Below are 17,550 nucleotides of genomic sequence, written 5' to 3'. Positions count from 1 at the left end.
GGGGGGGTAGCCAGCAGCAGCTCACAGCATGAAAATTCCAGATCATTAGAACCGGTGTTCACAGAGCTGGAAAAAGGCATGTCCAGGGGATTGTAGTGTCTCAAAAGAAAGAGCTTCTGCGTGTACCTCATTGTACTGGTGTACTTCATATGGCACCAAAAAACGAAACCCCCACCTTTCCAAACTTGACAAGACATGGGGAAAATTGCTGACACATACACTTTGACAGCAGGATGCAACAGCTTCTCTCAGGCAGGAAAGGGATCACTGATTGGGCAGTTCAGCGGGTTAACTCCTCTTTCCTCGCACCGACTCCTCTGAAATCTGAGCAGCCTTGAGACTGTGGCCCAGTGCTGGCACCATGCCTACTGTGCTGTCACCATGTGGCAACACTCCCAGTGTGGTACATGGGTCCCTACAAGTGACCCCACCTTGCTGGCCAGCCCTGTAAACAACAGCACTGTAGGTGGCTGTAGGTTAACGAAATAGCTCACCCCCATTCATATAAATCATTTCATGTGATTCATATCCAGATACAATCTGTTTTCTTTTTTCTTTTTTTTTTTTACTGTCAATTACATTTAGCCGCATAGATGCAGCTTCGTGAGGCAGCATCGGTCTTGATTTTTTCAGGCTATATGCAAATCACTTTGGTTAAAGGGGCTATTTATGGCCTTTATAATACAAGAGGATATAATACACCTTCTGAACAGTGCAACATCTTCAGGGCAGATTGGAGGCTACAGTGAGTCACTATCCAAAAAGTAGTTAAGACTGCACGTGGTTTGGAGAGATCTACGCATTTACAATTTCTCAGCATCTGACTAGAATTCGTCCCATGATGACCTCCAAAGGTGGTTTCAGCAATCAAACTGCAATAAGTTCTGTCTCGGTAGAGTTTGGCTTCGCCTTGGCTTTTTTGATCATATATTTATTCTATCTGCCCAAGACACATCAAGTGCAAATGTGCAACCGACAGCGGGTCAGGTTTTATGGGATGCCATAGGACTGCAGGCCAGGTACAACTACAATCTTAGTAATTATTTAAAATTGCTGCCAGTGTGAATAATTTTATATCTATAAATTATGCATGTTGATAGCAATTTCAAATCTCCCTGATCATGCTTTGTGAAATATCCTCCAGATAACGTCCTGAGAGGGACTGCCAGGATGGAAAAAGGGGAAAGTAAAAGGTGGTGACTGTAAGTAGAAAATCTGTGCAATCCAAGATTTTCTGAAAGTCCACGTACAAGACAGTGCTACAAGAAAAGAAACTAGGGCAGTGGATGCCGACAGGGATGTAAGGACTGTTTGCATAAAGCAGAATTTCAATATGCAGGCTTGTGGACACCAGGAGAAGAGTAGATGAAGAGCTGCAGGGTTTAGCTGAGCAGACACAACTGCTACAGTAGTTTTCCAGCTGAATGGATATGTAGACGTTTTGTCCTCACAATTTAAATGTGCATCAAGTTAATTAACCTCCTAGGACCTGGCGTCCACATATGTGGACCTAACATTTTGGGTTCTCTAGACCACAATACTAACTTTTCTCAACAAAGGCCTGGTGGTCCTCATATGTGGACATCATTTTTCTCAGGTCCCAATCAGCCTATATAGCAAAGAATAGAGCTCGGGTCTTAGGAGGTTAAAGGTACTTTGGTTTGTAAACTATTGGCAGTTTTACTTGACAACCAGACACTAGTGTGTTTCTATACTGGTCCTTCATTTGCTCTTGTTCCCACTCCTATACAGAATTGGGGAAAATCTCCAATCCAGACAGCCCTCAGGCTCATTGATTGGCCATTAGCGGCATGTTTTCTCCATCTCTCAGGCTTCACGGCAAAAAAAAAGTACATTTTCTGAAAATCGTCATATGTGCTGCTAGATGTTGACCTCCCCCATGCATCGTATTCTCACAGAGCCTACTGTTCCTCCCTCACACTGTGATGTCGGGGACAATAGCTTTCTCCTTGCACAGACTAGCCCGCTGTCTGTACACACATCAGCAACATGGTACAGCAAATTGACAGAGCAGATGACACCATCATCCTAGCTAATTACTCAGTTCTGAGGGAATTCGGGTTGTGAGATGTAACGTTGTGCTCCGCTTTTGCCAAGGGGAGGGGGGCACAGGCAGGGCCCATTTTCCAAAGGCAACTTTAAGGATAAGATAATACTCGCCCACAGATTTACAATGGGGCTTAAATAATCTCACCCTTTAAATGCTGTTGGGCAACCAGAGCCAAGTTTTGGTTTATGAAGGTTGAGGGTGAGTGTCTTACTGAATCAGCGTGGTACTCATTCCCTTTCAAGCAGGGCATGGCTGGACAAGACAAGACGAATATTTAACGTTGTTCATTTCTGTCTTTGCAACGTCATTTAGAAGACAGAAATATTTATTCCAGGTAAGGAAGTATTTCATTTGACATTAACCGTTTGCAAGTAAGTAAGATCAATCGCTTCTAAGTGTTTTCAAAATACGCTTGAAGATGGGTAAAACCTCCATGTCTTTATTGTGACCACTCCCTGTATTTTGTGTCATGTATGTCGGTGATATTAATTCTAGCAGCTAGGCCTAAGCACGTCCTGTCACTTCTTGTAAACTACACAGACGATGTTTTCCTCTCCACCTGTCTGTGTTGCCTGGTTAGACCTGCACGACACGGATCCCTGTCACACACAGCTCTACTGACTCATATTATCTGTAATATGACTCACAGCTCATTTTTGACGGTATATTTGACACTGCCAAAGTTATTTATTGGTTACAGAAAGGAAAAACAACTTGCAGGCACTTGAAGCCAAACCTGAGCCGTATCCACATCCCAAACTCTTCTACAAAAGGGGAAACAAACAAAAGAACTATAGTTATTGCACGGCATAAAAAAATGTCTAAATAAATCGGAGAAATACGGAAAAGAAAAGCATCTGCCCGACCAAAATCCACTTTCCTCTTGGCCTATGTCTAGTGCACTTGAGGAATTTGCCAATGCCTTCATTTCACTTACACAGCACTAACCCTCTGGCTCTGACCAATTAACTTTCCCCTTTAACCTCACTCCACCTAACAGAGTTTCCTGCTCAGTTTAAGTGTTTGTCCAATTATCATGTTTGTAGTATTGGCATACGCTTTTGCGCTGAGGACAAATTTTCACCCCTAATTATAGACCTTCAAAGGAGACTATTGACCTCAGAGAGGACAGCTCTCAGCAGAGTCCTTCACAGTTTTGAGCGGCTTGACCTGCACAGATTTTTAGAGGCATCATTTTCACAGAAGGCTGACACAAGATGCCTTTTAATATTTCAGAGTTAAATAGTCAAAAAGGAAACAAGAAAAGCAAAAACCGGTCTTAAGTGTTCTAGAGAACCAGGGATGTAAATTCTGTCAGCTGCTGGATATGTGACTGGAAAGATGGATAATCCCCACCTAGGTAAGTATGCATAATATGCCAAACTGCTCAGTGTTGTATTTTGCATCCACAGTGCTGTACTGTTCTGCAGTGATCAAAAGGATATCAAATAAGTCCGTCAAGGGTAGGTGAAAACATCATGGTTAATGTCTCATTTTGAATGTTAAATTCTCACCAGTCACAATGGTGCGACCACTGACACAGACTTTAAATTACTGGAAATGTTACTAGAAACGAGCTGAATTTATTTCTGAGGCAAAGGCTGATGTCACCAAGGTGTCACATCTCAAAACTGCACCAAGCATAGCTTTTCAGAAGTGTGAATCCGTTCTGCTCTCAACTGATATTTAATGAAATAGAAAGAAAGGAGAGTAATTTGACAGCAATTCTAACAAAATGTGGAAACACTAAATTGCAAAGGTTAAAACGGTACAGAGGGGCCTCTTTTTAAATCTGCTATGACAAAAGATAATGGTTCTTTTCTAAATAAATTAACTGATTCTCTTTAAGGTATTTTCATTTGAAATGAGCTCTTTTATGCACAAAGCCTCAGAAGATAGATGCAACCCTATTATGTAGGTTAGATACAGGGGTGTGTGTCATCATGCAAGATGTGAACCTGAGTGAAGTATATGTAAATTGACATATGTTCACTTGAAAATGATAAATACGTCTCAGACCACTTTTATGCATTATTCCTCACACGCCTAAACCCCCGAAACTATATCCAGTGTCTATATCAGTCATGATGTAAAACAAAAAAATCTACATATTAATACGTTTCAAAGATATCCATCTGAATACAGAGTGTAGAGTCGCAAATACTTGAAGGAAATTAATTGTGAAATGAACTATGAAACATTGTCTTCAAAGCAATTTGCAATCCTCCAGGGCGAGGTGATGATTCAGTGAACCAGAGATCATAGATTCAAATCTTTGTGAAGAGCTTGCTCATTTCTGCTTTGTTTGTATGCGTTTGTTTCCTCCCTTATTACAAAAGTACACAGGTCAAGCAGACTGGAACATCCATATTGTGCACCTGTCACCTGCAATGTTGACATGAATGCATCAAAAACAATGGACACCAATTGCTACCAATAAGTCCGCTAACCTGAGCAACCCGTATGAGTTACGGGACGAGGACGGTTTGGTTTCGGCGTGGGCACAAAAACAACTTGGTTAGTTTTAAGAAAAGATTGTTTAAGTTTAAATTAAGTACTTCCTTAAGGTCTGAGGACCTTTGTGTCATGGGTAAAAGAAATGTGGGAAAATGGGGACTCTCGTCTTCACACAGGAAATGAAAGGTGGTGTGAAAGAACACCGATGTGAATTTTCTCTTTATACTACATCACCTGACTTCCTCCTTTGCTCCCACCATAATAACTACGGCTATTAGAGGTCGCCTAACAATAAAACCTAACTTTGGGTCATAATAAGCTGCCCGCACAGATGACATATTGCGCTGTTTCTTTTCAGGGAGGAAAGTCTCATTGCTACCTGGACAGTTATTCTTTGGATAAAATTCAGCAGTAATGTAAATGACATGTAATTTGGTATTCGAGTTTGGTATTTTATAAAAAGCCAGTCGCAAAGTGATCTTCAGTGGACAAGCAGTGACAACCTAAAAGGCTGTCAAATACAAATAATGGTTAGTTGGATGCTAGAGTGTTGGAGGGTGGAAAAGGCACATCTAAATTTACCCCTCACAAGAGGCTGAGTGGAAACAGCTCAAACCATATAATCAAATATCCCGATCCAAAATGAGGATAGCAGAAATTGTCCTCTATAAACTGTAAAACGAGAGAGAATATGAAAATATTATAAATGATCTTTCTTGCAGGGTTTGTAACATTCTACCGAGAAAACTAGAAACTCTTTGAATGACTTTTCGTCCCGTACCTCTGGTGTGGCTGGGGACCCTCCGGCGGCCTGTTGATGAGCTGTGCATGACGTGCTGGTAGTGAGACATGTCTGTTGGCGTGTTGGGGACACGGAAACTGTCCTGGAACCTCTGCATCAAATCCTCGACTGACTCCGTGTTTGGGTCGATGGCTGAGAAAAAGAGATGCAAAGTGAAAGTGGCAGGCATGTCATGAGGCTTTAAAGTTAAAATCATCTCGCGAAGAGTGACAGACAAGTCAAGATATAGCACAAAAGAAAAAAATACATACACAAACATGTAAAGTCATAAACCCAAAATGGCTTGCTTTGTGTTTCTCTATTTTTAGGAAAGATGGAAGATTAGAGTATGATATGCATCACGAGCCACTAGGCTGTCCCATTTAGACACTGTAAAAATGCACCACCATGTTATTCCTTTTGTTCTATTTTTTTCCTGGCCTTTAAATGATTCCATCTATTCAATATTGCCTCATCTCTACAGGGATGCTGCCAGCACTTCCCCTGATGGCTCAGTCTCACTCTTCCTGATGAATGACTCCAAAAGAACCGGCAGAGGGGGGAGAGAGAGAAGGGAGAGCAGACAGACGGGCGTGCTTTCCTTTCCTTACAGTTTTTAAAATTACAAAAGGAAAGGATAGAAAAATCCCACGATCTGCAGAGATATGTTCTGACTCACTCATGCCAGCAAACAGACACATTTCGGGTAGATTATTATCGTGTCTGACGCACGCAAAAAGTTTGAAATGTGGATATTTAAAAGAGATAATGATGTCCAACTAATTAGGGTTAGAGTATGTGGAGAGCGAAGTATCTTCAGTTTGTCCGGACGGAGTGATGATTTTTCTGTGTGTAGGCTACAGTATCGTATCTTCACTGAGAGCACAGGCTTGGACAAACTGTGGCCCCAAAACAAACAACAACTGTGAAAACTGTGAAAATAACCGTCTCCAAAAGATGGGGCCATTCATCACCCCAACCACTAGTACCACGACCTATCATCCGCATCTTTTGATGTGTCAGTCTGGCTCTGAGGTGTACTCTTTCCATGAATAATGGCGAGAAGTGTTGCTCTCTGTGGATGCTCAACATGCATGCCAATAAGCATGCAAGAGCAGAGGAAGAGGGGGAAGATGAGGAGGAGGAGGGTGAAAGTGAAGAGGCAGAAGTATTCACACAAAGTTTCACATGAAGCGGGGAGCTAACAATGACAGAGGCGTCGAAAGCAAACATTATCCGTGCAGTAATATGCTTTTGTTCTGATATGTGGTTAACTCAGCTCTCTACACCACAGTTAGTGTTCTGTCAAACAGGAAAAAATGCTTAGTATTTCCACGGTAACAGGCTCCGTAACCAGATGGGATCAATGCCGCAAAGTGACCGTGACCTCATTTGGGGGACAGATGTCAGCTTATGTCTTCCGGTTGAAGGTGTTCTTGATTTTTAAACAACATATAAGATAGGATGATTTAAGATATAAGACAAGATATAAACAAAACCCCCTGGGGTTGAAGATCCTCTAGCTTCCCCCCTTGTGCCATCTTTGCTTGACACTGTGAGCAGTTACAATCCTCAAAAGTGCATTAGCTACAATATGTTCAGTTTGGGTGTTAAGTTAAGTGAGGCATCCAGCAGCAGAGCTATAGTACTAACGGCACTTACACAGTTAACCAGCAACTAGCGGTGAACAAAACACATGCATTATAGTCAAAAATAAACTGCACAGTATGCAGTGCATCTACACAGCACATGATGCCATCTACCAGTCTGATTTAGATATAACCCAATGTCTGCCATCTTAAATGTTTCTAGTTTAATTTCCTGTTGCAGGGTTTGTTAATATGGCTCACGGAAATTAAACTGGGACCCAAATAGCTTCTTAGCAACAGAAATCCAGAGAAACGGTCTACAACATGTGTTTATGGAAAATAAGCACCTCCTTTTAATAACACGAGCCGTTTAATGTTTCTAGGTGAAATTAATAAATGTAATTTACTTTGTATTAATGCCTCTGTGTACATATATCGTAGTGTTGCCACTGATATGCCATAGTACTGCTGCTAAGCCGCCAGTGGCTTCAAATTCACTGAAAGCCTCAAGGCATCGATCACTCACCACCCCAGATTTCATTCATACTTTGCTCAATTTGAGATAGTGCTAGCGCTCAGTGCCTGCTGCATGTAGCTGCTATAACTGCTGCTGCAGCAGCTGAAAACATTTGTTATTCAGACAGGCTTCTGGTCAGTCTGTCTGAATACCTCCCCGTTTTATGTTATTGCTCTTAAATTAGTTCATTGCTCTCATTGTTGTATTTCTTGAACTTTTGTACTTTTTGTGATGTAAAGCACTTTGTGATCTTTTTTTTCTGTGAACAGTGCTATATAAATACATTTTTACTTACTTTACTTATTGCTTATAAATGCTATATTTACAAGCCAGCAGCCTCCACTTTACCGCAAACTGAAAAGACATTCAATTTTGAAAAAAAATAGAACTCTTACAGCTATAGCTCTTATAAGCCAACATGTATTTAGTCTGTCTATTATGTTGTCATTTGTGCAGATAGATATAACAATTAACACCAGAGCAATGTAACTTTTTTCCCCTATATCTTCTGCCCTGCCTAATGGGAGAGGGCATTACTGCTAGATCCTACAATGAAGGATAACAAAAGTGTTCCTGACTGAAATACCACTTTTTTTTTTTTTCCCAAAACGGCCGCACACTGGCTTTGATGCTGAAGCAGCTACTGTAGCTTCTGCTTCTGGCAATGTTGTTGTAAACGAAAGTGCGTGTACAACGACTCTTGGCTGCGAGTGGGATCTGCCTCGCTTTCTTCCTGCTGCCGCCATACAGGAACCCTTTTGAAAATGTGACACAGGAGCTAAAACAGAGTTCCCTACATTTTCTGGCACCGAGTTGCAAAAGGATTTCCCACTCTCACCGTTTTCTTCAAACCAAACAGAGCCCCGCTCAGTTTTTTTTTTCGCACCGGTGGAAGTCCCACATGAGTGTGTACCACGGTGCACTGCGATGCGAAGTTAGCTCTCTCCTTATTGAATTATACACTCTTTTGTGCACATCATTGGACAAGGGCTACTTTATTCTTCACTCTGTTTACTGGCGTGTTAAACAGAGCAGACAAATAGGGCAATTGTATGGACACATTTTTAACTGATCTTCAAATATAAACAGTTACAAGTGGAAGATTTACAAAGAACTTGTACAGTATGCACATCACTCCAGTAACTGAAATGTTGCGTTCAGTTCCTGTAATAAATACTAACTGCATATGGTGATAGTGCTGGGTTGTTGGTGCCCAACTGCATATGTTGATATATGATATGATATATGTTGACCCCAGTATATATCCTGTGTATGTTGACCATTTTGTTTGTGTTTATTGACTGTGGCGCTGTGCAACACACTTTTAGCACTACAATCCCTTATAAAGAAGAGAAAAGTAAAGGGGGTGTAGCATTGTGGGGAAAACTCCTTCTCCCCTTATCTATTCATGTGCATCAGTGTAGTGTGAATATCCTTGGAAAAAAAGATTTTTGAAGGATACAGTTGAGTTTTTCTTTTCTTCATTGAGCCCGGCAGAATCTGAAGATATACAACCCTTTAAACGGTAAACAGGCTTATGTTCATTCATCCCTATCACATTCAACTGACCACCACATTCAATAAACACTAACCTTGAAATGACAGAGTGGAGACAAGTGAGGTACTCAAAAACGGTTAAGTGAGCTCCGTTCTCTGTGGGCAGTTATAGTAGTTCTATTCTGATTCAGGAACACGGGGCTTAGCAAACAAACAAGACGGGCTGGGCGGTTAGCACTTAAGCTCTGACCTGCCATGAGTGAGCAGAGTCTGTGACAGCATGTTTGAGGTTAACTGCTCGCATACATTTTTCATGGGCTGCTGGAACTCTCGTTATCTCTCTTTCTTAGTTCCATTTTGAGGAAGGAGGAGATGCCAGGCCAGACAGAAGAGCTCCGAGCCACGGTCTCCTTGAAACAAATATAATTTGTCTGTAAAGGTTGTCACAACCTTTTTTGCTCATGCTCATGTGTTTTTATTTTTGTCTTCCTTACACACACACACACACACACACACCTCTTATACCTCAAACAGCTTAAAATAGCAAAATAAAAGTTATTTGGTAAATATTTAAATATGCAGAGCAATCATTGGATGGCCACACGTCATCACAGATCCAACATACGACTTTAGAGTTTGCACAAGATATTGTAAGTCTGTATTAATCGTGGATAAAATACAAAAATATGTATGTTTTTTTTTTGTTTTTTTTGCAGTATTCTTTCTCCTGTGGATCTCTCACCACTTTGCTGTTATTCCCCATTTCTCACTTGTGTCAGAAGCAGATACCAAGATATTTTATCTTTGACATTTGTTTTTCCCTAGGCCCCAAGTCCGCGCTGGCTTCTCATTTTTAGTTCAATGTCAGCTAAAGCTCTGGTGCCTTTATTTTCTCCTTTTCATCTCCCTTATCTGCAGTTACTCCCTTATCGGCGCTGAGTGTGTGTTAACAGTGTCTCATAAGCAGTGGATGTCAACAGCATGCTGCCTCAGTCAACCTATTCCTGGTGGTCTCACAATGCCCAGAACGAGAAGATAACCCTTTTCAATTTTCGGTTTTTGTTCAGCTGCACACTTGTGCTTGTTTATATGATCCTGCAAGCTTTTGTGAAAGTCTGCATGTATGTGTGCGTGTATGTTTTTGTCTGAGTAAATGTTTATGCATTTCTGTACTTCCACCCAAATTTTTTTTTTAAACAATGATGGAAACATCTGAAGGTCGTCCACCATTTTTACAGATTAGATCACATTTAGACGGAAGGTTCTGTGACGTCATGTTTGCTCAGGCAGATAGCCTTTTTCCATTTTGCACACATACTACATCATGGAAGTAACTAAATTCTCCTAAGAACAATGCATCTTCCTATCAGGGTGCTGACAGCACATTATGGACAGAAGACCTTCCAAGGAGCGCGTGCTGCGGAATTTCCTCCCGGTGAAGCAAGTGGTCTTGCCGACTTCTTATTGCTACCCCAAGAGAAATGTCCTGCAAATTCAAAACTCTAGCTGAAGTGGCGCTGGTAAATGCAGTCTCCAGTCATGGGTTCAGTCTTCAGAAAAAAAAATTACGGCGTCTGTCTGAGACAAAAATGCAACACCTAATGACAACCACCTCTGCAGCAATCTAGCTTGATGCGTGCACCCGGCTTAAGTCCATGGGGGAAGGTTTGAGTTCAGGCTGGGCTATAGCATATTTTAATTGCAATGATGGACTTCTGTGAAGTTGCATTGTTCATATTTGCTTGTTTAGGCTCAGGGTTTGGGTGCCCTCCTCTGTCACTGTGGAAAAAACAAAGTCATTCACCTGCTTCGTGTGGTGTTGACATGAAAAGTCACGGCACGGTCGCTGCCTCTGCTCATCTTTTCTCTCCATGCCCTCATAAATGCATAATCCCAGTTGTTTTTGAAAATTAAATGCTACGAGATAGGATATGTCTCACTATCATTAAATATTAAAATGACAGGTAATAATAGATTATGACGGAATATTTGCGACTGTCCATCAAAATGACGGACAGCTATATGCAAACTCTGCTTACACCCTGCTTTTATTTCCTACTTCCTGTCAACGTAGCATAAAGTGCAGCGGTTTACATAAAGCAGACTCCAGACTTTCATGTTTTCATGGTCTTTACATAAGTCTTAAAACGGCCATCAAACAAAAAGAATTTAAGCAAAACAAGTGATGAAATAAAAGAAAAACAAGGACAATGAATTGAATTATATTCTGTCTAAACTCTTACATTAAATGTCAAGACTAATGAACAGTGAACACATGACACTTCACTCCAAACATAATGCATCTGCTTTACCCTTGTGCTTCTCCTTCTGCATCTCTCATTCTCTGGCCTCCCCTGGGACCTCATTGGTGAGCAATGCACTCATACAGTCCCAGAGAGGTAAAATATGCTGCCATTGGCTTTTTGATGGTTTGATGGACATGTACTCAGTGTCCTTATTAAGGGTCCGCTAAGGTGAGAGGCAAACATCACTACTAAGTTAAAACACAAGAAAAAAAAGGTAGGTATGATAAATTTTGTTTTTTCAAGATGGCCAGATCCTCTCAATACTCGTAGAAACCCAGTGACAACCTTAAAAAACTGATGCTTTACCTTCTTCAGTGGCTATTGCCAATTAAACTTTTTTTCAGCTATTTCACCTATGAATGCCAAAGTAATAACTTCTGGTAAATAACTGCAGTGTATATGTCTACATGGTGAACAGAACTGTCTGTTTTTCGAAAAATGACTTCTCTGTAGCTTCATTGCTGAGGTAAATCCAGTCAATAAAAGAGAAGCTAACAATATTAAAGTCTATCTCTTCAGTTATGAGTGTATCCTAAAGGCCCTTCAAATTTTGACATCATACTTTTGGTTTGATTGCTGAAGATTTACTTAATAATGACAGGAGGAAAAAGCAGACACGCAAGGAGAAGAATAATGCGAGTGGCATAATAAAGCCTAAATTGTCAAAGTAAATTTAGGGGTTGGCGATTGATTGCTTTGCCGAAAACATTGTGAAATTAATGTTCTTAGTAGAACGATGTCTACTAACAACAACAACAATGATAATAACAGATTTATGCATAAATGCAGTCCCCCGGTAAATCACTACTTTCGCAGAAGCTGATGTTTCTATAAATATACTGCTGGATATTGCAACAAAATCTGATATAATGATGCCTGCGTCTGATGCCTGTACCTTCACAGAAAATGATACCTGGCACTAGGAAGGGCAGCAGTTGATCTGTCAGCGAAAAAAACAATCTGAAGGACTAGCAACTCCAAAAAAGCCAAATGAACAAGACTACGCCGGCTTCCACCAAATCGCTGATACAGCCTATGGGAATTACTGTCTGTCAGAAACTGAAACCTTTGACCATGACTCTCTGTCCATAAATAGTGCTTGACCCTTATTTCTCTTAGGCTCAAGAAGATATTTCCTCTCTATGAGAGTCAGGGAGACACAGTGAAACATTTTCAGGCTCTTCGACAATGCCCTGTGCCCCGAGGCAGGTGGGGATACAGCTTGCAATGTAGCTTGGAAGATGGATTACAGTGCTCTGAATTCACATATATGGTACATTTAATAGCTAACTATGTAGAATCCATTGCATATCATTCCAATTTTCATGCTAAGCTGCCTGTTTTTAAAAAAAGAAAAGGAACTGGGTATTGACTCGGAGCCTGCAAATGTTGCATATTCACTTAACCAGTTTTCCTGTATTTCATTTAGTGTCACCGCATTACATGGTGATTCTGCTGTGTGGAATTTGCTCTCCAGAAAAATAGAAAACACTGGTTGTTTGTTCAACTGCCTCACAACAACTTACTTGAAGTGTTATACAGATATTCATGGTCCCCAGAGCATGAACCCCAATGGTTTTGAAGTATCTCAACATCACAATGAATTGGCAGAAAAAAGATTTTGTGCAGACTTTATTGGTTTCCAAAATCTCTCCCTGAGGATGAATTGTAATAACCTTGATCATCCTCACTGGGCCTAAATTTTAATTTATTCAATACTTTGGTTTATGAGCAAATACATGAAAAACTTAGAATGATGACAATATTCATCAAACCTCAACCGATAGCTTTAGTTGCCGCAATTAAACCATATTTTAGTTTTTCTCGGGAAATACGGCTAAAATAACTAGTGAAGTCTCAACACATATTTTTCTAAAATCAGTATATATTGTAATTTGAAAAAATACATTTCAAAGTCACATTGGAAATACTCAGTGCAATGATACAACCGCAACAATTTCAATAACTTCAGTGACTAAATTTGCTCATTTGGTTGAAAGAATATAGTAAACAATAACATGAGTGGAAGGACAGCCCTCACTGTCACCGTTTCAAACGTACAGTCCACACATTATAGCAATACCCACCTCCAGCAAAGAAGAATACACAAGAGGAAAACTAAATGAAATGACAACTGTTCAAATGGAAACAAATGCTGTGATATCACATGCGCACCTGTTGTCAATTTCTTTCCCATTTATATTTCAACGACTGGGACTCAGTTATGGACTTTTCCTATTCTTAGCCATCACGCCTGGCAGCCCAACAGCATTTATATTCACAGAGGCAGATGTAGCCACAAGGGAAATGATGGGAATATTTCTGTGGCTCTTTGGACCCTACAAACCCCTGCTGTTTTAATTTGGAGAAAATCTGCAGGAGGAAAAGAAACTGAGAGCGAAAGAAATTAAATTCCAGCAGATTTCTATTGTTCATTACATTTCCTTTTATTACTCACTTTCTAACAAACATTTTTTCTTTTTTCCTTGCCTGTACCTCCAACACATGCCAACACACGCAAACACGTATTCGGCCACATGCACATGCACACAAACACTATTCTCATCCCTTTTTTCTTTGTTTTCTTTCATTCCCGTCATGGTTTGGGGAGCAAATGAGTGCGGAGAGATCAATCGAGAGGAAATGGGGGTTCACCCCACATCTGATTCCCTCTGTGATTTATTAAATTTGCCATTGTTCCAATAGGAGCAGGCCAATCTGGCTTTCTGGGAAAGCTTTGACAGCACTGCCTCTGGAAGTGTGACAGGTACATGAGAAGAGAGTAAGAGGTTAGACAGATACAAAGAAAAAGACAAAAGTGTCAGAGAAAACAAGGGATCCAGACATGAATGGAGAGTGGCTGAGGGAGGAAGAAATGGAGCCTGATGGGTGAGAGGAAGAGAAAGGTAGACAATGGGACGGCCAGGGGTGTCGAAAGCAAGAGAAAAGAGATGATGATAGGAAGGAGATGCGGATATGAGAATGGGGATGGATAGAGAGAGAAGAAAGAGTGATCACAGGAAGAGAAGGACAAAAAAAAGGCAAGGACGAGAGTCGACATGCAATAAGAGGAAGAGACAGCAAAATAAATGGGAAAGAGAAAATGACTAATTAGTCAAAGGATGCATGTTGATACTGAGGGAAGAAGATGCCAAAAAGAGGGTAAAGTCAGTACAGACACACAGTTCAATCATTTGGTTTCCCTCCATACACTATAATCAATGATGTCATGAAGATTTCGAAATTACTACCTACGTGACAATGTATATTTTGTAAACATTGCCTAACACTCTCTTCCCCCTTATATTTGAAAAACAAAATAAAATAAAATGACATGACAGGAACGTGGGCTTTTGACTTAGCGAGTCAACAGATCTCTGATCTCATATTCACTGAGATAAATACTAAAGTGCGCACGATGAAGGCAGTCGTAGTCATGGTCCACACCTCATGCCATTGTGGAAGAAGTAAACACTGGCTAAGTTGGGGATGATAAGCTTTAAAAACATAATGACAGGAGACAGGGGTGGGGGATAGGCCACAATGGAAGATACTGTAAGTTTCACTATTTCTTTCTTCTTATATCACGGATGGCACAGCACTTTTCCCCTGTGGTGATTGCCGAGACAGGACAAAATGAAAATGTATTGACAAGTGAAGAGATTTTAAGACATCTAGAGGACTTAGAAAACACAGAAAAAAAGACAGATACTCCCTGCTCCCCCTCGTTTCCCTCTATTTTTTTTTTTTTTGCAGGATTTTAACATTTACTGTCTCATGCCTTGTCGTTCCCAGCCAGTGGAAAGCATGTAATGTCCCATCTTTAGTCAGACACTTCTCCTTTCTGCTTGCTTTTGCCTGCCCTTGTATATTTTAAGGCCTCTGCTGTTTGCAGAGGAGCAAGAATAAAGTGCTATCTATAGCATGGCTCTTGCCACAGGCCAGAATAAAATATGGATGCGTCTCCCCATGCCGCGCCACCTGAACATCGCAGGCCAAGTGCTGACCTCCAACTGCTCCAGACAGGCTGAAGCTTCTGACAGATGATCACAAATAAGCCCCTGTTCCTGAGGATCTAAGAACAAGATCCAACACGCGGTATAAGCATAATTTAAAATCATTTATCTGGTGTGACACTGTGCAAGATAGTGACCTAAAAAAAATGCACTGGCGAATTATTCTGTGAGTGAATTTTTAATAAGTAACAGTGACGCGCAGCCTATTCCTGTCCGGAAACACCTGGAAACACCTACTGTAAAGCCTGTAAGCAATATTCTTCTCCAGTCGACTGTGGAAGGCAGAGTAGTAGCTGGCTGGATGTGGTGAGTAAATCATGATAACAACTTTCAAACAATCTCTTTAAAAGTGTCACAGCTCAAGACGCATTGCACAAGGCATGATTCTTTATTAAGATCTATTAAATATATATGAGTTAGGTGGCTTTGTATCTGGCCCAGTGCAATCTTGAAAGATTCAGGGAGCAAAGATGACATGCAGAAAAAAAACGCATACAAAGACACTTTCTCTCTCACACGCATGCATACCTTTGAAGTACGCTGAGCGGCAGAAAGAACGGCAGATAAAAACTGATGGAAAAATTAGATCTTTCACAGTGAGTGGCATCCTTTGACTAGCATTCAACCTCTCCCAAGATGAGTCGTAGGGCATGTTTTCAAGTCTCATCTTAGTGAACAAGGCAGAAAAAAATGAAAATCTCTCAATACGCCGTTTGGAAATCAAAACAACACTATCAAAGAGGAGGAACTTCTGACACGGAACCCGGGCGCCATTTTTTAAGCATGTTGGTAGAAAAATTTCAGAGCAGCTGCTGATGCTCTCGGCATGTCGGTTTGGCGAGGCACCTCCTCCGCCTTCTGCTTGACCTGGAAAGGGCCCAAAAAGTTTGCCAACATTATTCTCTTGGCTGAAGAATCACGCCCCCTGCTTATCAATGATCAGCACTAAGGATTTTCATAGTCTTTGGTGAGACATGAAAGGCTACCAAAAGCATCACACTCACGCTCTTCGGTGAGTCTTTCTCCTCACATGTTTCTTCCAGAGGGCCGCTGACCTAATGGACTCACTTCAAAAAACCCCAGCTGAGCTCTAGGGAACCCCTTCAGTTTGCAACAAACAAACGCTTCCCTAAACTTTTTTTTTTTCCATTTCATTGGATTGCTCAGTGTGTAAGTGGTAAGAAGTGTTTTTCCTCTTTTGATCCTGAGGTGCTTTGGAGAGTGTACAATTCTACAAAGTTGCAATCATGGCGTTCTGGTCAGTAAGGATATCCTGTCGATACTTGACCGAAAACCCAGAGCATGACTGTGGCTAACTTAGCTGTTAGAGAGGCTAGGCTTCCACATACTTAGTAGGGTAGTGATTTTGGTGAAATCACTATACTTCTGCTCTTTCTCTGGTCTTTTGTCTCTCTCTGTCTTGTGCGGCTTCATGAAACTTTGAACATCTCGGGCAAGGTGACCCCACTGGACTCAGCACACAAGTGGGATTGATTCCTGACATCCTGCACAGCACCTTCAATGGTATCTTCCAGCCTTCTGTTTACTGGGGCTTTGTGGAAGATATCCTTTGATTTTTCTAAACTTCTAAGACCACATGTAAAGATTGCAACCTACTGTTGGAGGGCAAAGCGAGTCTCAGGGACTTTTTTTTTTGGTTTAAATCACAACTTCCAAATGCACCTTGAATTCTATCAGAAGTACTGTGGATCCTATCAGAGTCTTTTCCAAAAAAATGTCAGTGCTGTTGTACAGTATCTTTAATAGGATGAAAACTCTTTTCTTTCACATTTAAAAACTTCATTCTCTACATGTCACATTATATATGACTGTGATTTTCCCTCTATGTTATTAATGACACTTGGCAGCGAGACATATATGATTAATGTCGTCATGGTGAAACTATAGGTAAAACTTTTTGACAGATTCCAAAGACAAACAGTAAATATTAAGAATTATTTCCAGATCTCGCTGGAGTGTCACTGAGGAATTTCCGGCACATGTAGGAACGGAAATGAAGCAGAAAAGGCATTATACAAATATAATTACGATAGGTTGCCAATTTATCACACCCCGAGATAATTCATCACACCCAGAAACAATCCAGTTAATTCAATACGCTGCGAGCAACAGTATTTTTTTCCCTACAATTGCATATTGACCAAATGCAGACAGAGGAGAACAGCAGCGGCTTTAAAATGGAAGGTTATTCAGTTGAACGGTGGCTCAAACATCTTTGGTTTACAAAGCACAAGTGGAACACGGGGCTTGGTTGTGCGCAGTAGTTGATTTCAGCCGTATTTGCCGTCATGAGTG

At 40.9% G+C, this 17,550-nt stretch overlaps 1 protein-coding gene across 1 annotated transcript in view; it reads right to left on the bottom strand.

The window, feature by feature from the left end:
* astn2 (astrotactin 2) overlaps positions 1–17,550 on the bottom strand; it is a 253,457-nt gene that overhangs the window by 147,783 nt on the left and 88,124 nt on the right. The window contains exon 4 of the mRNA XM_023419585.2: positions 5,310–5,462. Within this exon, the coding sequence (XP_023275353.1) occupies positions 5,310–5,462 (153 nt within the window). The remainder of the gene's footprint in view (positions 1–5,309; positions 5,463–17,550) is intronic.

Source organism: Seriola lalandi, unplaced genomic scaffold (genome assembly GCF_002814215.2).
Source record: "Seriola lalandi dorsalis isolate HSWRI2012SDOR001 ecotype SW California unplaced genomic scaffold, Sedor1 jcf7180002054606, whole genome shotgun sequence".
Lineage (NCBI taxonomy): Eukaryota > Metazoa > Chordata > Actinopteri > Carangiformes > Carangidae > Seriola > Seriola lalandi.
The sequence above is the reverse complement of the archived record's forward strand: the minus strand, read 5'-3'. Positions and strand labels throughout refer to the sequence as shown.